Genomic DNA, 25,080 nt, shown 5'->3' with positions numbered 1-25,080 from the left:
ATTTGTTTTAATTCAGCCACATTGGAGTTTTGTTTTTTTTTTAGCATGAACGGACGGTTTAAGGACTTTAACTTGGCCACTCTAAACCTTGATTTTGTTTCCTAAGCCATTCAAAGGTGGACTTGCTGCTGTGTTTTGGATCATTATCCTGCTGCATAACCCAAGTATGCTTGAGCTTGAGGTCACAAACTGATGTCCAGACAATTTTATTCAGGATTTTGTAGTTGAGAGCAGAATTCATGGCTCTGTCAGTTAAGGCAAGTGGTCCAAATCCTGAAGCAGCAAAGCAGCCCCAGACCATGACACTGCCACCACCATGTTTGACTGTTGGTATGATGTTCTTTTCATCAAATGCTTGTGTTATTTTTACGCCAGAAGTAACGGGACACACAAATTCAACTTTTGTTTTGTCAGTCTTCAGAATATTTCCCCAAAAGTTTAGGGGATCATCAAGATGTTTGTTGGCAAATGTGAGATGAGGCTTTGTGTTCTTTTTGGTCAGCAGTGGGTTTGGCCTTGGAACTCTCCCATGATGCCATTTTTGCCCATTGCCTTCTTATTGTTGAATCATGAACTCTGACCTTAAGTGAGGCCAGTGAGGCCTGCAGGTCTTTGGATGTTGTTCTGGTTCTTTTGTGACCTCCTGGATGAGTCATCAATGCAATCTTGGAGTCATTTTGGAAAGGCCGCCCACTCCATTCGTGGATAATGGCTCTCCCTGTGGTTAACTGGAGTCCCAAAGCCTGAGAAATGGCTTTGCTACTCTTTCCAGAATGATTAATGTCAGTGACTTTGTTTCTCATCTGTTCTTTAGATGGTGGCATGATGTGTTGCTTTTTGAGATCTTTTAGCAATCTTCTCTTTGTCAGACAGGTTCTATTAAAGGGATTTTTTGATTCAACAGGTCTGGAAGTTATCAGACTGTCTGTGGCTATTGAAACTGAAAATCAAAAAATGGCGTTAATCACATTGAATTCATGATTTAACAAATGGGGGCATTTACTTTTTCGCATAAGGCCAGATAGGTTTGGTGTTGCTGCCATTAAATAAAAAAAAAAGAGATGGTAAAATATCTCAGTTTCAACATCTGATGTGTTGTTTATGTTGTGTTGTGAATAAAATATGGATCTATGAGATTTGCAAATAGTTGAATTCTTATTTTAATTTAAAGGTCACATATATTACCTTTTTAAGATAAGTTAATATTGGCCTCAGAGGTCCCCAAAACATGCCTGTGAAGTCTGCTGCTGAAAAAAGACTCCAGTATTGGATTTTGTATGTCTGAAACCCTCTGTTTCAGCCCTGCTTGGAACGATCTGTTTCTGTGTCTGTGGCTTTAAATGTTACTGAGCTGTCTGACTCCGCCCCTGACCACGGAAATTGGTGTGGCTTAATCAGTGTGGCTCCCCTGATACTCCTCTCATCTGCCAGCTGATAGGAGGATCAGGAGAAGGGTGGGACTTTCTTCCAAGTGGGGAGGACCAACCGAACCTGGGGGCGGGGCTAACTCCCCACCTGACATCATGAGGGGAAAATCTGAGAACGGCTTGTTTCAGCACACATTTTCTGAAAGGTGGAGGGGGGATTTTTCTTAATCTTGGGGGGATTGTGGATAGGCCAGAGGCACATATTACCTATATAAACCTGAAAAAGTGTATTTTTCATAATATGTCCCCTTTACGTTTTACACAGCGCCCCATAAGTCTTACAGAAACTGACAAACATTCCTACATTGTGCTAATATAAATGCTAAACAATCCTGTGAATGTCTTGCAGCCTACTGTAAAGTGTCTGAACAGCTGTGAATGGTTGCTGGTTAAATATTGATGTTGTGCGCTGTGTAGTGGGTTACTGTGCTTAGCCTATATATGAACTCCTTCTGTGTATTGTGTACACTGTACTTCTTTTATTTTTCATTCTCCCTCCTTGTTCGATGCGTTGACCTGGATCTGTTCACTGCTTGACAACGTTGCGTCTTCATTATTACAGAAAAGATGTTTGCCCTCTTTGGTGTAACAAACAGGCACTGTGTTCATGCTGCTGTTGTGGACAGTCAGACACATCACTGCCGCTCTCTTTTTTCTCCCTTCATTTTATTTAATTCTTTTAGAGATTCTGCTGTGAAATTTACAGCAGACGTCTTGCTCGGGGCACTTCTGTAAACACCTACGGTAGACTGCAATCACTGCAATAACAGATTTGTTTACTGAGAAATAGAGCATGACTCACCAGGTTATGTATTTAAAAGGTTGCCTCGGTGAGAAATTGCAGCATTTTTAAATGAAACATACACACAGGGGGTCATGATTGTGTAAGACAGAGTACGATGATAGGAGACAGAGAGGGCACCGTCAGGACTGAACGGGGTCACCTTAGGTGCTGATTTAGGTCATGGCGCTCTATAAAAATGAAGTAACTTCTTTTTTCCTCGTCCCATCAGAAGGCACATGAAATATTAAACCCAAAAGGGAAACAGTTGGTTTTAGAAGATGTCTGAGAGATGAGAGAGACTGGAAAAGTAAAAACAGCCTCAGATCTCAGTTCAATGAAGAGTGATGAGTCAGAAGAGGAAAATAATATTTATCAAGGTTGGCAACAAGAAAGACTGATTAAGCTTTGGTAATTTGGAGCGTCTTCTGTATCTTTATGATTAAAGAAAAATGCAAATGCTCATGTATGTGCAGAGATTTGGCCCATATACAAAAATGAAAATAAACCTGTTCAAAAATGTTGATTAAACTATTAAGATGTTGAGTCAAACTTGTTTTAAAGTCGAATTTTACCTGTAGAAACTGAAGTAAAACAAATAAAACCAAGAAACAAAAAAACAAAAAAAAATCACAGTTTAAGCTGAATGAAAATCAGGATTAACCCTGTTCAATTATTCAAATTAAATCTTTAAAATTATAATTTTTAGATTTAAGATTAGGACACAAAATCAAGATTAAAACTGTAAGGCAGTTAAGATTATGCCTGGACAAAAACTGAAATAATAATAATAATAATAATAACACTAGGCCTGTTTAAAAAAGATACAAATCAAGCCTATATGAAAACCTCAGGTTGAACAATAAAATTTAAAACGAAATAAGTTACGAGCTATATGACATCAGTAAAGGTGCATTTGGGATGTTTTTTTAAGTTATGAATAGAGTATAATACTTACATTAATCTAAATCTGTGAAATTTATTTTATTAAAATACTCAAAGCAATTATGATTTTAAATAAATGTGTTAAAAAGACTGAAGTGTTAAAAACTGAGTCCTCATAAATATGTCAAAACACTTAAAAAAAACACTTTTCTCAGCAGGAGTACTTAAAATTAAGGCGTCTCCATGGCAGTGTCCTTTATCTGTGATCTACCTGTTAAGCCTTTTCTAGAGTAAATGTTTGTGATTGATTGGTCACGCCTGCATAGACTGGACTCAACCATGATAAAGCTGCAAGAGAGAGAGGAGTGTGGCTGCAGACCGTACATCTCTGAAGGCCCCTCTCGACTGTTCATCTGAGAACGAAATTACCCACTACGAATTTCAAAATAAAATCAGGTAAAACTAAGGTTTAGCGTTAGGGTCAAAGTTAAGGTAAGGTTTAGGATACCAAAAGTTTACAGGAGGATTCTGAGCAAATTTCAGGTTATTTCAAAGGCTTGAGCTGATACTAGGAATGCTGGTTGAATTCTACTATAACAGTGTAAATTATACATTTTGTATAATTTTTTAAATTGTAAAACCATAACTGGGCCTCTACCTACAAGCTCCACACAGCACCTGGGAAGTTCTGTTATGAATTGTTGTGATGGATTTTATTCATCTTTGGGCTGCACGACGGAGCAGGGGTTAGCGCTGTTGCCTCACAGCAAGAAGGTTCCCGGTTTGAAACCCGGTCAGGGCCTTTCTGTGTGGAGTCTGCATGTTGTCCTCGTGCACATGTGGGTTGTCCACCACCAAAGACATGCTTGTTAGGTTGCTTGATCACTCTAAATCGGCCATAGGTGTGAATCAGTGGGGCTGGTATAGGCTCCAGCCCCTTAGTAAGAGGCTACAGCCTCTTATTTTCAGTATTTTAACAGGTTTGACATCAACCGCTAAAACTGTTTACCATAACCACGTTTGTCTCATGTGAGCAGCAAGAATTATGATAGATAATGATAAAACCTGGTAGATGGATGGCTGAATTAATTTCAGGCAAACACTACAGCATGTGAAAGCGATAAAACAGAGGAAATTAGAAATAGAAAAAATACTTCACTTTACTAAAGTTTAAATGTCTTTGTTGCAACTGAATTGGGCTCTGCTGTAAATGCTGAACTAAATATTGGCATGAATGCGCTGCACATCTGAGGTTCACTTTGAGGAGTCCATCTGCTGCGACCATTCAGCTGCACAGTCAGCTGCTGTCCATCACTCAGATATCAGCTGCAACTGTCTGCACATTGAAAATTAGTAAACTAAGCTCATGACTCAAATGAATCTTCCTTTCTGAGGAAGACCAGTCTTCCTGAAATACTAGTCTTTGCTGAAATACAAGGAATTAATAAATCTTTGCCTAATTTGCTGCATCCTCATCCCAAAGCAGAAGAAAGTGAAAAACAGAAAAGCCCTTTGAGTGAAAAGACAAATCATATCATCCCTAGGGCCTAGACCAGTGGTTTTCAGCTGGCTTCTCATCAGGACCCACCACCTCCTTAATGATAAATTGTGACCATAATTCCTTGGATTTTTCAAATTTTTAAATGTAAAACGGTAGAGTTTGGACTTGAAAATGAACAAAAGATGCAACCAAACAAAGAGATGGAGACATTTCCTTCAAATAAACCATACCAAAGACTTCTACATATATTTTTTTTCAAGCACAAATTCACAGTCCACTGATGAAATGGCTTCCCACTTTTGGGTACTGTTTTGACTGTTTTTACCCATGCCGGTGAAATCGGCAGGGGGTTATGTAAAGGGTTCTGTATCTTTGTTTGTTTCTTTGTTTGTATGTGTACAAGATAACTCGAGAACGGAAAGTCGGATCCTCACCAAACTTTCAGGCAATATTGGGATAGTGACAGGGAAGAATCGATTACCTGTTTGGTTTTTCTCGGACTTCAAAATTTTGAACACCATAGTAATCAATGGGAACGAAAGTTTCTCAGTGGCGCTGCTTAGGCGTGGGTCTGCAGCCTCAGACGGCCATTCTAGTTTTTAATGTAATGATGGACAGTGCGTCCCTACCTCCTCCCAGCCTATAAAAGTGAAGCCAAAAGCAACAGCCTCAAACATATTGCTCTGATGAATAACATGGTATGTCTCAAAAGGTGTGGATCGGTATGCACTAAAATTAATTTGGAAAGACCTGCATATTGGATGTTGATGAATTTCCATCATTGTGCATTCTATTTTCTGCACATTATTGGATATCAAACTTGCCTTCTGTGCTGCCCTTGGTAGGGATGAACAATTTGGGAACTAATCTAATTGTGATTAGTTTTTCCAATATTGCAATGGTGATTGAATGTGCGATTATTTTTCAAGTTACTCAACCTATGCATTTTAAACAAACATGAGCAGTAGATCACTCTATATTTTAACCACTGTGACATTGAATAGATTAAACTAGGGCTGAATGATTTTGAAAAAATATTTAATTGCAATTATTTTGTCTCATTGCAAATTCAGTATGAATTGTTGTATTGAAAGGAATGATAATGTTCATGTCTTTCTCAATTTGATTTAGAAAAACTTAGAAAAATAAGGAAAGTAGGATTTTTGCAAACTATTTCAAAAAATTGACAGATGTTTGCATGATGGGTGGAACATATCTCTGCTGCATACGTTTTAATCAAACTGCTATTTTAACATATTTTTCATTTCAAAGAAATATTGCATCTTTTGCAATTTGAAGATTGCAGTAGGAAACATTGCAGTTCAATCTAAATTTCAGTTAATTGCCCAGCCCTAGACCTTGGCTGGTTGGTTAAGCCGATGGCTGATACTAGCTTGGCTAATGCTAATGTAAGACTCACTCTTGTCTTGACCTCGTGCTTTCTGTTTTACAAGCCTAGACGGGCCCTCTTCACCTCTGGCACATGGCTTTCTTTGCATGTTTAGCCCCTTTGGGTTTCAGTAGTGCTATGGTTTGGAACAATGTGTTTCTTTTTTATAAGCCAAGCATTCATGACGGTTACCTTAAAATGTTGTCACGTGCTCCTTGCCAATATGTGCATCACTACAGATTGTACAAAATTGATATGGCTGCAAATTTTGTGCATGTCCCCTATGGTGGAGTTAACAAAGAAGCCAACAGATGGAAGGAGACACTACACTGCATGATGCGGCACAGGCTTTAACTCAAAACAAGACTACCTACACCACATTATGGATGAGAAAGTCCATCGTGGCGCAATTCTAGCAGCTCAGACACCTGCAACCACCATCAGGAATGTTATAAAACAGCCTCTAGGGTTGGGAATTTTAAGTCTGATCTGGGCTTTAAAGACCCAAATAAGAAAAAAAAAACAACTTTTGGTTTAAAATCAATAATTTATATAGAAAGGCCCTGCATCTAACTGTTTTAATTTCCTTTTCATAAAATATTCCACTCTATATAACAGAAAGAAAACTATTGCAATATTGTGTTTGTGGGTGCATGCGTTCATGTTTATGATGTCTGTGTGTGTCTTTGGGGGAAAATATATCACAACAAGGTTAAAGAGACCATTTCTTCCTGAATCAATTAGTTCTGCTTAACTGAGCACAGAATCCACCTAAGTCAGCAATTATAAACATATACACACACACTTGGGACCACAAACAACACTCAATGGTATATTTAATGCATTTATCATGGACACGTGTCTGTTGTTCAGTAGGAAGATGAGGATTTAGATTATATGCAGCATCTATAAACACACTTTATGTGTCAGAGATTGTTATTTTGTGTTCAAAAACATAGACCTTAGCATTAGAAATGTCTTTGTGTGTGCCTGTGATTAGTTGGTATTGACAGAACAGCAGGTAATAAATGCAGAGTGATTATTGATCCACATGTGTCTGCACTGTGTTTATGAACTGCACACAAACCTTATTTACTGGCATGTTCACTGAGGCTGAATATGACCCCGGCATTATATCGTCACCAGGAGACTTGAAGGTGCTGACATATATTTTCCATTAACATGTTCTACTGCGATGAAACCGCATGTGCAGCACAGGAATGACCCAGGAGAGGACTGTTTGCTGTGATTAAAGTGCACTGTAGCAGATGGTGTCGCATGGTGCTGGGATTTATGATCATGAGGCAGAATACCCCAATGAATTCAATTTTTTTATTTGTTTATGTCTTTACAGAGAGACACCAAAGGCCAGTTCCTGTTGGATCATGTCTGCAACCACTACAACCTGCTAGAGAAAGACTACTTCGGTATTCGATATGTGGACCCTGAGAAACAGAGGGTAAATATCACACACAAACAAGCACAAATAAACAACTCCTTTTCTTAATAGAATTATAAGTGTTTCAGTTGAGGACGTGCTCCCTAACAAAGACCAAGCCAGTAAAGAAATGGATTTAGGATAGTTTATAGTTATATGGATGATTGGAATAGATAAGGGTAGTGGGATGGAGGGACAAGAGATGATGGGTAAAGTTGAGAGTTTGAAGGATGAAGAAATGAAGGGATGAGGAAAAGGTTCAAGGGATGGAAGGATGAGGGTAAAGGTTAAGAGGTGGACAGATAAAGGTAGAGGCATAGGGGTAGGGTCAAGAGAAGGAGTGATGTAGGGATAAAGGTAAGGGTCAAGAGAGGGGTGGATGCAAGGATAAAGATAGGGGGATGAAAGGATGTCAGGATAAGGGGTAAGGGTCATGGGATGGCAGATGATGGGGTGACAGGATATAGAGTAAGAGTCAAGGGATGTAAGAATAAAAGGTTAAAGGGTAGAGACAAGGGATGGAGGAAAAAAGGGATGGGGTAAGGGACAAGAGATGGAGGACTGAAGGGATGTAAGGATAAAAAGTAAGGATCATGGGATGTAGGGAAATAGCGATAAGGATAAGGGTCATGTGATGGAGGAGTTGCAGATAGAGAGATAAATAGTAGAGATTGAGGGATGTAGAGATAAAGGGATGCAGGGCTGAATTGTAAGGGTCAGGGATGTAGGAATGAAGGGATATGGGTAAGGGTGATACGATGATGGGATTTAAGGATAAAGGGTAAGGGTCATGGCATGGGATTGGGGGATAAAGGGATGAGGATCAGGGTCAAGGGATGGCAGATAGAGGTATAAAGGGTAAAGGTTACAGGATAGAGGGATAAAGCATGTCAGGTAAAGGGTAAGGGTGAGGAGATAGAGGGATTAAGAGATGTAGGGATCAAGGGTAAGGGCCATGGGACAGAGAGATGACAGATGAATGGATAAAGGGTGAGAGTAAAGGGATAAAGCATATAGAGGTAAAGGATAAGGGTCAAGAGATAGAGGGGAAAAAGCATGAAGGGATAATGGAAAGGGTGAAGGGATGAAGGGATGTAGGGATAAAGGGTAAAGGCCATGCAATGGAGGGATAGGGATGAGAATAAGGCTCATTTGCATATAGAGGGATAAAGAGTAGGGGTCAAGGACAGAGAGATGACAGATAAGATTCAAGGCATAGAGGAATGGAGTATGTAGGGATAAAGGGTAAGGGTCAGGACATAGTGGGATGAGGGGATGGAGGGATACAGGGTAGGTCATGGGATGGAGGGATGGAGTGATAAGGGTTAAGTGATGTAGGGATGAAGAGTAAGGGTTAAGGGATGGAAGGATGAAGGGAGAAAGGTAAAGGGATTAAGCATGTCAGGAAAAAGGGTAAGGGTTATGGGATAGAGGGATGAAGGGATAAAGGGAACAGGGTCAAGGCTTGTAGATTTAGGGAATAAAGGATAAGGATGAAAGGATAAAGGCATGAAGGTAATGGTCAAGGGATAGAAGAATTCAGGAATTAGGGTAAGGGTCATGAGATATAGGGATGAAGACATGAGGATAAGAGTCAAAGTATGCAGGGTTGACGTATTTAGGGATAAAGGGTAAGGATCAAAGTTCAGAAGGATGCAGGGATCAGGGTAGGACCAAAGGAAGTAGGAATGATGAATTTAGGGATAAAGGGTAAAGGTCAAAGGATGAAGGGATGAGAGGCAAGGTCAGGGGATGGAGGGGTTAAATTAGTCTTTCATGTGTAATGCCATGGCTGAACATATTCTATGCAAAGTGAAGGCATATAGTGATGATCAAACCCTCTGACAAGAAATGTCTCCACTGAGTCAGCATGACATGAATGAGATTGCTGGATATTAATCAGAAGGCAGTCAGTGCTTTAACAGGATCAAGGGACAACTAATTACACGATCAGGCTGCATATTTAAAACATCCCACACACACAGAGGAGACCAGGCGCTTTGTCTGAACAGAAGCTCAGCCAGCAGCAAGCTTCATTTAGAATGCTAAAAGAGGGAAAGGAACAACAACAACGAGCAAATACAAGCAAGGAGTGTTACAGTACAGAAGGCAAAGTACAATGAAGTGCAGTAATTAGTAGCTTTCCAAGCATTCATGTTTTTGAACCAAGGTTTTCTGCCTAAGAAATGCAGCTATGCAAGGCTGCAGGCACTCAGACGAGACGTTCTGTACATGTTCTCTACAAAATAACAGAGTTTTTGTTACATCTTATTATAGTTATTATAAGCCACATTGACCTGAAAAGGGACAGCTTATTGGATAAATCTGAATTACTGGCCTTGTGATATCAAACATTTCCTTTTACCATTTCCTCTGGACATTGTGATAAATTTTCTTCCCATAGCAAGTTCTTTTTTCTGTGGTTGAGCTAAAGATGTCATTTTTGGTCTCCCAATAGTTTATTTTAATACGGTTTATACGGTGGCCCTAAAGGCCAACAGGATTAATATTTCAAAACTGCAAAATAAATTTCACAAAACACAAAAATATTTCAAAAAACAAAAATACATTTCACAAAACACAAATAAATTTCACAAAACACAAAAATATTTCACTCCTGAAAAGTGTAAATGCAGTTACACTAACCAAAGAACTCTAGATTTCAGTGAGTCATTTTGCACATGCACTCCTGTATATTTCTTAACGTATAAAGTTTAAATTGCCTTTATTTGAAAGATTAAGCACTCTGCAGCTGACTCCTACCTTTAAGTTATGGTTTCAGACCACACTGGTGTAGCAGAAAAAACATTTATTTATAACATTTATATCATAAATCTTAAAGTTAAGATCATGAAATACATCTCCTTGATTTCATTTCATTCACAAACCACTGGCAAGAATTATTTCACATTGCTTATACGGACTTGCAAAATTGATTTTTGAAATACAAAATAGTTTCGATTTAGATATAAAAAAAAAATTCTTTCAATTGACAGCCCAACTAATAGCTGGTACATAACCAAGTGAAATTTGCTTTCCCACTGATATTTTTCTGTTAAAAGCAATGCATGATGTATGATGTTTATTTGCACATTTTTAAATGGGAAATTTCCCTGAATTTATCAGGTAAATGTGGCCTTAAATAGTGATTTCTCGATCAGCATTTTTAGCCTTCAATCCCAGTCTAACTTCACTTTAAAGTGGTGTAAACAGTTTGACTTGAATAGGATCAAAAACAAATAAATCATTCCACACAACTTTTTCCACCCTCACTCTATTTTCTTTACCCTCTGTTATCTTAAAATGTGGTGAAGGTTCTTGTTTAAGAAAACCAGCATCTTCATCACTTTTTCTTTGATCTTTTTTGCCTTATTGATCTCTCTCTATTTAACTTTCCTCTTTAAGACAAGAGTTTGTTGCTTCTGTGAAGCAGCCTTCTCCTCCGTTGCTCTAGTGACGTCTGTTTCCATTGCATGTTTAGTTCAGAGATGTTGGCTCACATTACTGTATCTAACGCAGCACTTCTGCTACCGCCTTGTAAAATGGTTGTGCTACAGATGCTACAGGTGGCCGATGGACCGTTTTCACTCTCAAGCTTAAAGTATTTCCATACCGCTGACATTTTAGCCACGGGATTGCTAATGCTGCTACTCCCGCTGCTCTGTTGTCTTACTCGTGTACAGCCTGCTACAAGTTGTATCCTCGTTCACAACAGCTGTCATAAATGGTCGGCTAGGCTGATCAGATCTGATCGAGTTTCCAATCTCTGATGAATTAAAGAAATGCTTATATGATCTCCAATCTGCAACACACCATTGGAATCAGGGCAGCCCTGTCCTTACGTATGAGAGGATACATGCATTTGACTAGTAATTCCACTAACAGACTTGTTAAGGTTTGAGTTTTTGCAGTGACGACCAGCAGACACAACTCAGTGAACAGCTTTTTTTCAAGCAGTCTTGCTTGCCTCCTAAATGAATTGTTTAATTTGACCCAATTTGCCATGAACATTGATTGAACATCCACAGAATCTGGTTCAAATCATAACTAATGTGTGTTTAATGATTTTTCATGAAAAAAAGAAGACCTCGTTGATTGGGACAAACTTTTGAACCCATAGCTCATACTGCTTTTAACTCTGTGCGTATCTCTACTTTGGGTAACATTCATCTTCTCTCTCTCTCTCTCTCTCAGCACTGGTTGGAGCCTAATAAGCCTGTGGTGAGACAAATGAAGTGTAAGTTTCATGTTTGTTCCTGTTTTTGTCGTTTTCTGCATCAGTGTTTGCTCCAAATGAACACAAAGACTTTGACTGAAAGTGCATGTTGATGTGTGTCTGATCTGGTGGTTTCAGGTTCTTGAGTGTTGTGGCCTTTGCATGCACGCCTGCGTTAGTCTCCTGAGAGCAGCTTCACTGTGACGAGGTCAAACTATACGACGAACAGACAGCTCCGCAGGGACTGATGCACACAGGGTCGTGACTGCACATAAACAACAGCGTTAAAAGCCACCAGGCATTCAGAAAATATATCAGGGGATCAAATATCAGAATAGAGACAAGCGCTGAGGAGTGGAGTATTCACCGGATAAAAGGACATGAACTTAAACGTATCTTTTGTCTATAATGAACTATTTCCATTAAGGGAACATACTCATAACAGTTTTACCGCCCCAGGTAACACTGCTCATATTACCATTTCTAATAAAAAGTGACAGAGCCAGACGACGCTGGACACACTTTTTCTCAGAAACACCACAGGGAGACAAACAGAGACACAATAAAGGCAGACAGAGTGACAAGAGCAGGAATACAACAAACTGCCAGAGGGAACCATTGGTCCAACAAGGAAATAAACTCACAAACAAAGTCAAGTACACAGACAAGGCAGGGGATCGCAAACATGAGACTCAAATGTTAAACAAGTCACCGCCTTCATGTTTAAGTCAGCAGAGGTTTCTTTGTGTTATTTTAAGCAAACTGTGAGATGCTGGGCCAGCTTCCTCCTGCATCTAGGTACAATTTTTTACATTTGTGTCACTTTAGTGTTTAAAAAATATACAGATCTTTAACGTACGCCATGTTTACAGAAAAAGTTCAATGGAGAAAGAGTTCTTTTAAAAAGTGGCCATGCACACAAATCTGCTAAAATCTACTTGAAACACTGTAGCAGGGGCTCTGGTAGCGAAGTGGTCTCTTCATGCTACATTTACAGAGGCTCCTTTCCATCAAGTCATTCCCCTCTTTCTCTCTCTAGTTTCCTATTCTATCCACTGCCCTGCCTAAATGTAACCCTGCACAGCTGATGGATTCCAGATTTCATGTCTGTCATCAAGTGGATCCACCATGCAAAGCCTCAAACATACATTTGTTCCCTCTTTGGAAATGGCATCTGTGGATAAAATGTTGCAGACATCTTGTTTTTATCTGACAAATTTTTTGAAAAGAAAACTAAAATTAAAGAAAGAATGCTCTTTAACTGTTCAATCTTGTCATGGTTTTTTAAATTGATTTTTGTGGTCTTGGTCTTTGTCTTGACTTGGTCTCAACCCTCAAAAGTCTTGGTCTTATCTTGGTCTTTGTGCACTCTGGTCTCGGGCAAGTCTTGGTCTTGGATAGTGTGGTTTTGAGTACTACTCTAATGAATGTGACAAGTTCAGTCACCCTCTGCATCTTTTTTTGATGGGGATGGGATGTGCGATATTATCTGCATGATTTTGGTAATGGCAGATATTAGGTTAAAAAGTTTAGTTTAGGTATCGGTAGATATAGGGCTTTAAATTTACACCCTCCAACTAGTCAAATGTGGGTAAATTTGAGCCTTGGCAGTTAAGACAGTGACTTCAAGTAGCCCCTTTGGCCACTGGAATTTATCAGCGTTTCACTCTCACTGTGGTAGTCGATCAGTGCCTGTGTTTATGATTTAGATGCTTGTTGCAGTGAGGTAGATCTGCACATGCAACACTCAAATTTCCCCCAAACTAACTGCAAAGGCACTCATCTCTTTGTCTGTTCATGCATTTGTATGCAGCAATGCCTTTCAGTGATCCAATAAAGTCATTTCAAACATCTCATGACGAAAGCTGCAATACATTGAGTATACTCGATATATCGCCCACCCTCATTACCAGTGTACATCAGTAAGGAGATGGCTCAGTTTTACAGGCACCGATGTTCTGTCTTTGTGTAAACAAACTGACCTGACATGTCAAACTGTTTTGCACATTCACTCTGTGGGTTACATTTCAAACCCACCTGGGCAGCACCCCAGAAATGGAGTTTGGGAAGGGCAGGACCTTTACTTAGATCCCACATGCACTCTTCCAGCTGATGTCTGCCCTATATTCTGGTACAGAGAGTGCTCTGACTTCTCAGTTGATTCTGGGGTGAGGCAGGGGTGTGTGTCAGCCCCTGTGCTTTTCAGCACCAGTATGGGCAAATTAGGTGGGCAACAAGGGCATCGTACTGTTAAGTGTCCAGATAACTGATCTGGATTTTGCTGATGATGTGATCCTTGTGGAGACTTTCTCTGTCTGTGCATGGGCTGAGCTCATCTGCAGACTTGCGCACAGGGTGGGTTCACTGAGCAAGACAGTGTTGCATTCCTGCTACAAAAGTCAGTCTTTTTGTCCTTGGTACTTCTGATCTTACTATACTCCTGTGAGGCTTGTGACTGAGGCCAGCAGCGCTGACAGGACCACTTCTCTTTGAGTATCATTGGCAAGACTGTGTGTCTAATGCTGATGTGCTTCGGAGAACGGGGATGGGAAGGGTCAGCCACTTTATACAGAAACGGCAGCTGCACTTTTACAGGAACCTGGTGCACTCAACCAGTGCCTCATCCGCATACTGGGCGCTCAGGACCAGAGCAGTACAAGACCAAGGTTGATGCAGCAAAGTGGAGAACTGGCATATGCTCCTACCGCTGACAGGACCTGTGGACCTTAAACAAAAACTCTGTCAGTCAAATTCAAATTCAAATACAAGATCAAATTAAAAAAAACATATGATGTGGTAGGTATGCACTACCACTGAGGAGGAAACTCCAGAATACGAACTCAGCAGGCAGCTGTTGTCAATTCTTCACTCTCAGTGGAGCCAGATGATAAACTTTTGCCAAAGCAGGTCAAGAGAAAAGTAGAATATCTTTTCCTGCAGTTGGATTCTCATCATCTAGTTTACAGCCTTAGATTCACCTAAACTAAAACCCGCCTGTAGCTACCGCCTCTTTCCTCCCAAATGATGCTGATAGGACTGGTCATCCTCTGACTGGAAGTCTTTCAGCCTGGAGCTTTGCATGAGGAATAGACTTGAAATCTGGCCAATCCATGTGCTTTGCAAGATTATAGAAACAAGCAAACATAACAAAATGTTTCTGTTTTTTTTAGCTGAAAACAAAATTAAATCCTTCTAGAGTGATTCTTAGAGCACTCTATTTCTAAATGCAAAAGTTTTCTTCTTTTCCTGGAATTAGGAAAGAGAGAAGATGACTCTGCTTTTGCTTCATGAAAAATTTAAACAGGTTTTGCTTTCTCAGCAACCTTTTAAACAGGGAGACAAAATCAGGAAGCAAACATTTAATGCCGAATCCAGAGCAACTTACACATCATATAGGCCTGTTTTTCCACATTTTATCCAGTCGAGAGTAACTAGATTGGCTTATTCTAATGGACTGTTTGCAGATCAGGATGTTTTCTTTTTTATTCCACTAAATGTCTGATGAAACAGATTCTTTTCTGCCGAGTGTGTCATTGCAGCGCTGACTTTATCGTGTGTGAAGTCGCTCACCCGTTTAATAACTGTCCTGTTCTTTCTGTCGTTCTATAAATTAATAAAGGAGCGGTTAGCACTTCATCAGTGTGAGGGGAGAAGATGAGGAGAAGGGTAAAAATGAGAATGGAAGAAGACAGAAGAAAAGGGAGGATGATAAAGGGAGAGAGACAGCGATATAGCTAAAGAAAGAAGTCAGATTAGAGACAGGAAAGAGGAGACTGAAGAGACACTTTGAGACGTTAGAGGCTGACACGGAGTGAAATAGATGAGGGGAGATGAGAGAGAGGGATGGGGGATGAGTTTTAAACAGATCTGAGTCGTACTGACACATCACTTCTCCCTGTGGCAGGATTTACTCTCAAATTAGGATGTGTGGTTTGTGTTTCATTTTCCCTTTGTGCGTCTCAGCTTACGCGCACATGCGTCACTCTGTACAGTGTGCGCATATTGTGCCAATTTACTTCACTAAAACCTTTTTCCAAAAAACATCTTGGTCCCTTAAGCCAGAGCAGAAAGGAAGCTGAAATTCTTTGGGAGAGGTGGGAGGATTTGGTTTTTCAGCATGTATTATGTAGATGTGTGCTGTTTTTTCATGGCAGGATAATACCGCAGAGGATGCAGCCATTAAGAGCGAGTGGGGAGGACACTGTGCACACACTTCTGCTATGTTAGACCTGTTTCCACTTCTTCTGCACCATCATTTCTCTCTTTTAATTTAATGTAGAGTTTCCGTATCAAATTATACCACATTAGAGCACGGGTCGACAAACCTTTAGCTACTTACATCACACTGCTTACATTTAAACACTTGGTGAATCAGTACCAATTAGCCGACTGATTGCTGCTACTTCAAATTTCAACGCTCAAAGCTTACAAAGTGAAAAGCATCTGAGCGACAGTGCTTTATTCAGTCTTAAACCTGATCTCTACTACTACTTAAATCTACACTGTAGTATACACCTTAGGTTTGTGTTGCCCTGAACCCTGTGCAGAGGTCGGTGCATGTAGCTGATGTGCATCTCATCGAAAATGTAACTAAAAGTCAAAACCTTGCAGACTGCAATCCCTGTGATTGGTCCACTGGTTAGGCTGTGTAACTGCCAGTTACTGATTAACATCTTTAGTCATACAGGTGCATCTAAAAAGAAGAATATCATGACAAAAGTTATTTTTTCCCCTCTGATTTAATTCTAGAAGTGAAACTTCCGTATACGTTAGATCAGTGTATATTATATTATGAATATCAACTGTATATCAATTATATATTGATAACAATATTAGATGTACAAATAAAATCATGATTAGAAACATAATGAACCACAGTGTATTAGGGCCTCCCTGAAGGCTATAAAATGTAACAGGCTCCATTAATTTTGGGGCAAAAAATGTGGAAATTTTGGGGGACATAAAGAACTTTTGGGATCATAAAGTTGATGTTTACAAGAAAATCAAACTCAGAATTTCAGGTTTTAAAAAGTCAAAAATTTACAGAAAAAAACTCAGAATATCAGAGTTTTAAATTTTGACATTAGAATTTTTTTTCTATTATTATTTTTAAAAGTTTTTCAAAACATCAATTTACAACCTTTTTAAGTCAAAAATTTACAAGAAAGTTAACTGAAAACAGTGAATGTATATCTATGTTTTGGTGAATGTATATCTATGACTGTATATCTATGACTTTTCAAGTTTAAACAGTCTCTTAAATTAATAACTTCTTAAACTTGAGAATTTAAAGTTTTTTTTCTTGTAAATAAACCAATCCACTTTATTATCTTTTACACCCTGGCCCAAATACACAATGATAATGGATCGTTTATACATCTCTTTTTGTTTAAGAACATATGTCTGTCAGCCTGATGTGTTTGGATTTTGTCAGTGAAAAACAATTAAAATTGATGTTGACTTTCTCCCAATGGGTCCTTGAGGTGCTTAGCTTTCCTTAGATGTGAGCGGGGGGCCCTTTGGAAAAAAAGGTTGGGAACCTCTGTTGAGTTTGATGATAACAGCCTTCTGCTCAAATAAATAAAAAATCTCCTATTTCCAAATTTTAGAATATCACAAAATATCAGTCCAGAAAAGGATTTATAATACAGAAATGTTGACCTTCTGGTAAGTTACGATCATTCATGTGCTCAGCAACTATTGGAGCCGATCAGTCTGTGGCACTGCTGGGGTGTTATGAAGCCCAGGTTGCTCTGATAGCAGTCTTCAGCTGGTCTGTATTGTTGAGTCTTGAGTCTCTCGAATCTCCATGGGGTTCAGGTCAGACCAGTCTGCTGGCCAGTCAAACACAGTAATACCATGGTCAGCAAACCAGTTTGTGGGAGTTTTGGCTTCACTGTGGGCAGGTGCCAAGTCCTGCTGGAAAAGGAAATCTGTATTAGGCCCCGTTTACATGACAACGTTTTGCTTCATTTTCCGTTTTCGTTTCTAAAAAGCCTTCGGGCTGCCCTTCAACAGTGTATGGGTCGAGTCAAAATCTGGCGCAGGCATGAAATACGTCTCCGCTGATCCAAGTGATGGTGAAGTAAATCAGCACTTTGCATGGATATTTACTGCAGCCGCAGTGCGCAAGTCTGTTTTCAGAAAGTGGCGGTTTCCCTGTTTACACGGAGACTGAGACGGGGGCATTTTGAAAAACTTCCACTCTGGAGCCCATTTTCAAAAAGTTCCGTTTTGTGGCCCCCAAACACCATTGCTGTGTAAACGGACAGCCAAAACGCAACAAAACTTTTGCGTTTTCACTCAAAAACGTCGTTGTGTAAACGGGGCCTTAGATTAGCTTTGACACAGCCTCTGAGAACAGCCTGCCCTTTCAGCAGTGACTTTCTGTGGCTTAACTTCCTTATAAGAGTGTCAATGATTGTCTTCTGGACATCTGTCAAGTCAGCAGTCTTCCACATGATTATGGTTGTGTGTACTGAACCAGAATGAGAGAATGAAAGCTCAGGAAACCTTTGCAAACTGAACTTTAATTTTTGTTCTAATTTATATTCTAATCCTATTGTGGAGACTTGATAGTGGATAGAGTTGGAAACTTGGGAGGGAGACAGGATTTAAACCTTTGCAGCTTGCTTCCAGAAAAGCAGCCTCTGAACCACAAGGCTACCAGGGTCCATTTTAGTGTTTATGAATCCTGTATTTAACACATCCTATATGTGTTTGCATCATAAAATAGATGGTTTTTGTGTGTGTGTTATCATGCATGGATATGTAGGGTACTTTGAATATCATCATGCATGTGCATAAATGTATTTATATTCAGTTCTGTGAAATGTGTCAGACCCCAGGAGGGAGTTTAACTTATTTCTGTCCTTTGATCCGAGCCCTGTAGCCTATCATTGGCTCTGTGTGTGTTACATTTATGTGTTGAGCATGCTACCTTGCATATCTGAAAACCAGGCCAAGCTTTAATTCCTCTTCGGCAGTAGCAAACACTCACACAGTCAGAAATGAAATGCTCTAGGATTTAGATCAAAGGAAGAAAACGGTTCAAGTGAGGCTTTGGTTGTATGTGTGTGTATCTGGTGTGTGAGTGTGTGTGCGTGATGAGTAATTACTGTAATTATCGAATGACTAATCAGTATTAGGAGCATGACATGATTTCTTTTTTTGTCTCTGACTTCTTTTACATAATCCTCATGACTCCTCTCCTCTGCTGCTGCACTCGTTCATTCACATCTGTCCTTGTTTTTATCTCTTTTCTCTTTCAAAACATCTACTTTTCTTTTTTTTTTTCTTCTGTAATGTTTCTGTCATGTTTTATGGTTCATTTAACTCCATAGCTCCTCACCTCCATCTTCTATTCACATTCCCAATTTTAAACTCTTTTTTTCTCTCTCTTGCCTCCAGCAGCCCAGCAGCCATACACCATGTGCTTCAGGGTCAAGTTTTATCCCCACGAGCCGATGAAAATCAAGGAGGAGCTCACGAGGTAAACATTTATACATAAAAGGTTCTGGTGCCTTGTCATCTTCCTCTTTCTTTGTCTCTTGCCCATGCCAACATGAGCAATACTGAAAAATTGGAGTTAGGCAATGGGAAAAAAAACAGTGCACTGCGTCACTTGTGGGCTGTCATGATTTCTTCAGAAGTTTTACCGCAGTAAACCTCCCTACAGTTGACTTGATTCATTTTATAGCAGAACCGTGCCGGGAGTTTCTCCAAAGAAATGCTTAACTGGGCTTTTACTTTGAAAAACACAAACCTGATGTGTGCTCGTGCTGCTTCTTTCCTGTGGTATATTCTTTTGGCGTGGACATAGAAAGCTTCACAAATGGTACAGCTGCCATTTTTAGTTGCCTGGCTGATAATGCGGTGCGCAGAAAAACGTAGGTGAGACCGTGATTCTCTAAACTCTCCACGCCTGAGAAATGCTTATCAGGTCAGGACAGTCTAAAAGTCCTGACCTGTTAACATGCAAATGGACAGAAAATCAAGCCGTGCTATGACCAGGACTCGTGTTCCACGTGTCCAGTCTGAAACAGTTTTAAAGGTCACACATTATGCTAAATACACTTTTCAGGCTTTTCTAACAAAAATATGTGCCCCTGGCCTGTCCACAACCCTGCAAGAATCAGAAATATCCATTCTCTCTCCTCCTCTCTTTCTCCACCTTTCAGAAAATGTGTGCTGAATTAAGCCGTTCTCAGATTTTCCCCTCATGATGTGATGTGGGAAGTTAGCAACGCCCCCAGCTTTGGTTGGACCTCCCCACAAGGGCGAAAGTTCCACCCTTCTCTCTTGATCCTCCCCTCAGCTGCCAGCTGAATAAATTTCAAGCTCAGCTTGTAAATCGTACAACATCTAGTGCTTTTATTTTGAATACGGACAAATTGAAGTGTGGGACTTTGTATTAACAAGAATTTGGCATCTGTGAGGTGCATATTTTTTTTGCCTCTGTGTTGAAACAAGTAAGGGCATGACATTACAAACATGGTTATGAATTTTATCAATGCAGAACTATCTCACCTTAAGAAAGCAATCTAACAAGCTCTGTTGAATCAGGAAAGCGAAAGAAAATCAAGGAACTATTCCTGTCAGACTCTCCTGGTGCCTTGTCGTCTCCCTCTTTTCTTGTTGCTTGCCCATCTCAACATGAGCAAAAGAAAGGAAAACAAGAACAGGGGGATGAGGTATTGACATGTAGAGATGCAACAGTACAGTGAGCTCAAGGTTCAATAGTTACCTCAGTTTTTGGGTCATGGTGGTAGTCTGAGTTTTTGTGTTCTATTCTTAGGTGTTTAGGGAATTTTAAAGGAGCAACAAGGGGTGAGGAGAAAATTCAGTCATTTAATGTATGATATCTAGATTATGTGAGTAAATGTGTGTGTCTGCTCTTGCATCATGTGCTGTAGAGCAGTGGTTCTCAACTGATGAGTTGGGACCCAAAAGTGTGTAGTGAAACCCTTTTCAGTGGGTCGCGGATGTGTGCCTGGGAAAAAAAATTGCACCAAATTGTCTATGAGACTCCATAAAACATGCATGCTTTGTCCTGTTTCATTGTTTTGTTACATATTTTGTACTGCCTCCCCTATTTTTTATTTAATACCTCTGATTGATCAAAAAATTCTAAAAAACTAGGGTCGCAATTCTTCTTGAGGAGTTTATGGTGGGTCTGTGACTCAACCAGTTGAGAACCACAGCGGTAGAGAAACAATGAACGAGGAGTGTGTATTTAAGGACTCCAGTTTTTTGAGCACTGTCTAACAGAGGCCGTATGGATCAGTCCACAGCAGGCTGTGATTGCATTATGAACTAGAAAAGCACTCAGAGAGCGCAGACCTCCGCCATTAGCCCTATCTCCCAATAGTAAAGAATCCTTTAAAAAATTCCTGGATCCAGACAGTGATCCGGATCACTCCCAAAATCTAATCAGTTCTTCCTTATGCCAATTCTGACATTTCCTGAAAATTTCCCGAAAATCCATCCATGACATTTTGAGTTATGCTGCTAACAAATGAACAAACGAACGAACAATCAAACAAACAAACCCACCCGATCACATGACCTCCTTGATGGAGGTAACAGTAAAATACTGATACATGATAAATGCAGCCACAGTGACAGAAGAAGGAAAAAGGCTTTGTAGCGTGCTTATTGCTGCTTTCATCTCACTGAAAATCTTCACATTTATTGGCAGCCAAATTATTAAACACACTGATATTACATTTACATCAGCCCATTGATTGCAATTATCTTGAGTGTGATTTGGCCAGTTTCAACCAAAGAGTAGCACTTCACTTCAGTGTGTGTATCATGAATCATGATGGTCTTGAAACCCACTGCTGCAAAGACCCAGCAGCAGAGAGCAGGGTAGCCAGAGACAGAGAGGCACCAGCAATAAAGTCAGCATAGTTTTTTTATGCCTTATTTTTTTGGTGAAAAACATCTACCCAGCATGAGGTGCAGAAATTTACACAACGAACAGAGGATTCACCAACATTTGATGTCAGTTTTAGACCCTGGTTTGAGTTTTACTCAAGGAGATAAGAAAATATAGCCAAAGAAATATGTAATACATGGATAGTATAGTTACATGTAACATGTAGCAATAGTAGCATAAAAAAATGCTGATTACATGTGCTCACTAACAGCCAATATCATATTGGGAGTTGTTGCTTCCCTAATACTACAATAGGAGTCAATGTAATTAAGTTGATTTTGTCACTGATGCTCACTTGGCTCAAGTGAAGTTAGGACAAGCTGTAATGTTAATCAATAATCACATCAGCAGCTCTCTGAAATAAGAACAGCCACTGACCTGATAGAAATGCCCACGGTTCACTGGATTCAAACATTGTAATCTATTTCTGTGGACGGTACCTTTTGTTTTAGTCTTAATTTGAAAAACTCAGTGTTTGTGAGGTTAGCTCCTCAGCTATTCAGCCAGTGATGCAACTTGCTCGCAGTGAGACGGTTGCATGAAACCGAACATACACAAACATGACAACAACTCACCACTGGTTATCTTCTTTCAGTCAGGATGGAAGGATTTATTCATTTATTCACCAGTTTAGTCAGAGAGACTGATAGGAGCTGACAGAGTTAGAGCTTTATTTATAACCTGAAGGACTCAGCTTTGAGAAAGCAAGGTATGCATCGTCTCCTTTGGCTGCTCACGTCAGCTGCCATTCTTCAAGGAATATTTCAGTATTTTTGGAGTTGAGTTGTATAACATACTTGGCAATAGTAGTAGCATTAGCCTCCAATGACTGCAATGAGCATTGTCTCTTCAAACAGGCTGTGCTTGTGGAAGCTAGGCTATACAAGGCTGCGGATGGGTACAGCTGCTCCATGTAATTTATTGAGTTTTAGGGAAAAATGGGCCAAAAAAACAAGTTGCCTCAATTTCCAAAATTTTTGAAGTCTTTAATTTTTCACCAAAAAAGCCTCTGTGTTTGGCACTAAATTGCAATGCATGCTTCGGCTTCTGGCTGGCTGTTTGGGTCTGCAGGCTTTGTCAGAGGAACAACAAACCAGACTGAAAGTAGTTATTTCAGATCAGTTCTCCACTTCAACAGCTGACACATTTTTTTCATAAAGCAAACATGCTTTGCGACTGAAGCTTGTCTAGCAAACAGCCATTAGACAAATTAAGCCTCAGGCATATTCTTACCTGTATGGCAAATTTCTATTCAGTTCTTTGGGTTCAGAGGTGGTTTTGCCAATTTATCTTCAGAAAGTTGAAAAAGATTGGTAAAGAAAGTCCACTCTGACATCTCTCTTACCAGCTCTTCCCGAGGGATTCCGAGGCATTCCCAGGCCAGATAAAGTACATAATCACTCCAGTGAGTCCTGGACTACCCTCTGGCTTCCTTCTAGTTGGATGGGCCCGGAAGACCTCCACAAGGAGGTGAAGGAGCAACGGCTTGAATTTTGACACACCTCTGGATATCCAAGCTCCTCACCTTATCTCTAAGGCTGGGCCCAGCCACCTTACTGAAGGATCTCATTCAGCTTGAAACTGCAATCTCATTTTTTCAGTAATTACTCAGAGCTCACAACCATAGGTGAGGGCTGGAACAAAGACTGACCAGTAAGTTGAGAGTTTTTTTTTTTTTTTCAGACTCACACCGTGACGGTACAGTACAATGTCTGCAATACTGCCGATGCTGCACCAACTGCCTGTCGATCTCACGGTTCATTCTACCCTTACCCGTGAACAAGACCCTGGCATACTTGAACTCCTTCACTTGGGCCAACGACACCCTCCCCGCCTGGAGGAAATTCACTGTTTTCTGGCAGAGAATCGTGGCCTCAGATATGGAGATGCTGACCCTCATCTCCTCCAAGTCCGAGGCGAAAAGTTGCATCACAAAATAGTGCCAAACACAGAAGTGTTCTGGGGAAACATGAAACACTTTGAAATTTTTCTAAATGGTGTACATTTGAGCCAACATTGTTTCTTGGCTCATTTTTCCCAAAAACTCACTAAATTACATGGAGCAACTGAACCCGTCTATTATGCAGTGCAGTCTAGCTTTCCTGGCATCCAGGCCCCTCTACTGTTGCCATGTACCTCATGTGAACTGACTTCAAAAATACCGAAACATCCCTTTAATTGAACATCATAGTTAAGGATCCTAAATAAACAATTTTGATATTGAAAGATGTCCAATAAAAATCCCAAAACATAGTAAATGGATTTTTCCTCTCACTTGTAGTATACTCTACCAGTGGTTCTCAACTGGCCACAATCTCCTTGCCAGCAAATCATGACTCAAATTTCTTCCACCTTTCAATCAGAACCAACTGTTTTAAATAAAAGATGGGCAGTTTGGACTTGGTAGAACAAACAGTGGTGAAACTAAGTGATGGAGACATGTCCTTCAGAATAAAAACACACCGAAGACTTTTTGCCACGTATTTTTTCCCAGGCACACATCCATGACCCACTGAGAATGGCTTCTCAAGCCACTTCAGAGTCCCGACTCACCAGCTGAGATCAAGGGTCTATACATCCTTACTGTCACACACCTTCCCTCAGGCTTAGTGATAATTAGACTCTCACTCAGCAGTCCCATCTGAGCTGAGATGTCTCACCATCTCTTCTCCTCTCGCCATTTCTCCTTCCCCTTATTCCCTGCATCTCTCTCCTCTGTCCCTGCATAATTTCATCCCAGAGGTCTTCTCCTTGCCTTCCCTTTGTCTCCACAACTCCTTTGCCTCCCTCCTATGTCTCCAAGACCATCGTTTTCCCTGTTCTCTTGTTTCCTTCGTCTCTTATCCTCATTCATTTTGCTTTGACTCCTTCAACTTCTTGTCTATGTCTGTTCATTAGCTTTTCCTAAAGAATAAGTGATATCACCTCACACTTCCTGTTCAGTATATGGAGAACACATGAAGAGTAAATGAAGTGGAAAAGTTCTCAAGGACCTTCCGTCAGTGATAAAATCCACTGGACCGCTCAATATCATGGATTTTATTTCCATCTTGGAATTTAAAATCTTATTATGCTAATGTGTGAGAGCTGCATGTGCTCCAGTTTCCAGGATGATCTGTGAAGTTTTCCAGTTTCCTTTTCCACTTTTTCTCTGAATATCAAACAGAGATGAAAAATCAGCCTGGTAACCCCAAAAATACCATTAGGAAGTTAGTTTTTACTTTGAACTTTCTGTGCAAAAAAAAATAAGGTGCTATTAAAGATCATGTGAAGCATGTGCAAAGGCATTTGCCTTTTTATTATATCAATATTCTGCAGAAAGCATCATTTAAAGCTTGTCTGGAGAAGAACAGATACCATTAGAAAAAAGTTCTCTGCACACTGGTAGTCGAGTGGTTAAGGCAGATGCCATATACGCAGGCGACCCGGGTTCGAATCTGGCCCATGGCACTATTTCCTGCATGTCTCTCCCTGCTCTCTCCCCTGTTTCTGACTCTAT

At 40.1% G+C, this 25,080-nt stretch overlaps 1 protein-coding gene across 1 annotated transcript in view; it reads left to right on the top strand.

Moving 5' to 3' along the window:
• frmd3 (FERM domain containing 3) overlaps positions 1-25,080 on the top strand; it is a 119,142-nt gene that overhangs the window by 27,828 nt on the left and 66,234 nt on the right. The window contains exons 2-4 of the mRNA XM_041788123.1: positions 7,339-7,443; positions 11,617-11,659; positions 19,049-19,130. Of these exons, the coding sequence (XP_041644057.1) occupies positions 7,339-7,443; positions 11,617-11,659; positions 19,049-19,130 (230 nt within the window). The remainder of the gene's footprint in view (positions 1-7,338; positions 7,444-11,616; positions 11,660-19,048; positions 19,131-25,080) is intronic.

Source organism: Cheilinus undulatus, linkage group 5 (genome assembly GCF_018320785.1).
Source record: "Cheilinus undulatus linkage group 5, ASM1832078v1, whole genome shotgun sequence".
Taxonomy (NCBI): domain Eukaryota; kingdom Metazoa; phylum Chordata; class Actinopteri; order Labriformes; family Labridae; genus Cheilinus; species Cheilinus undulatus.
This window is presented reverse-complemented; position numbering and strand designations above follow the sequence as displayed.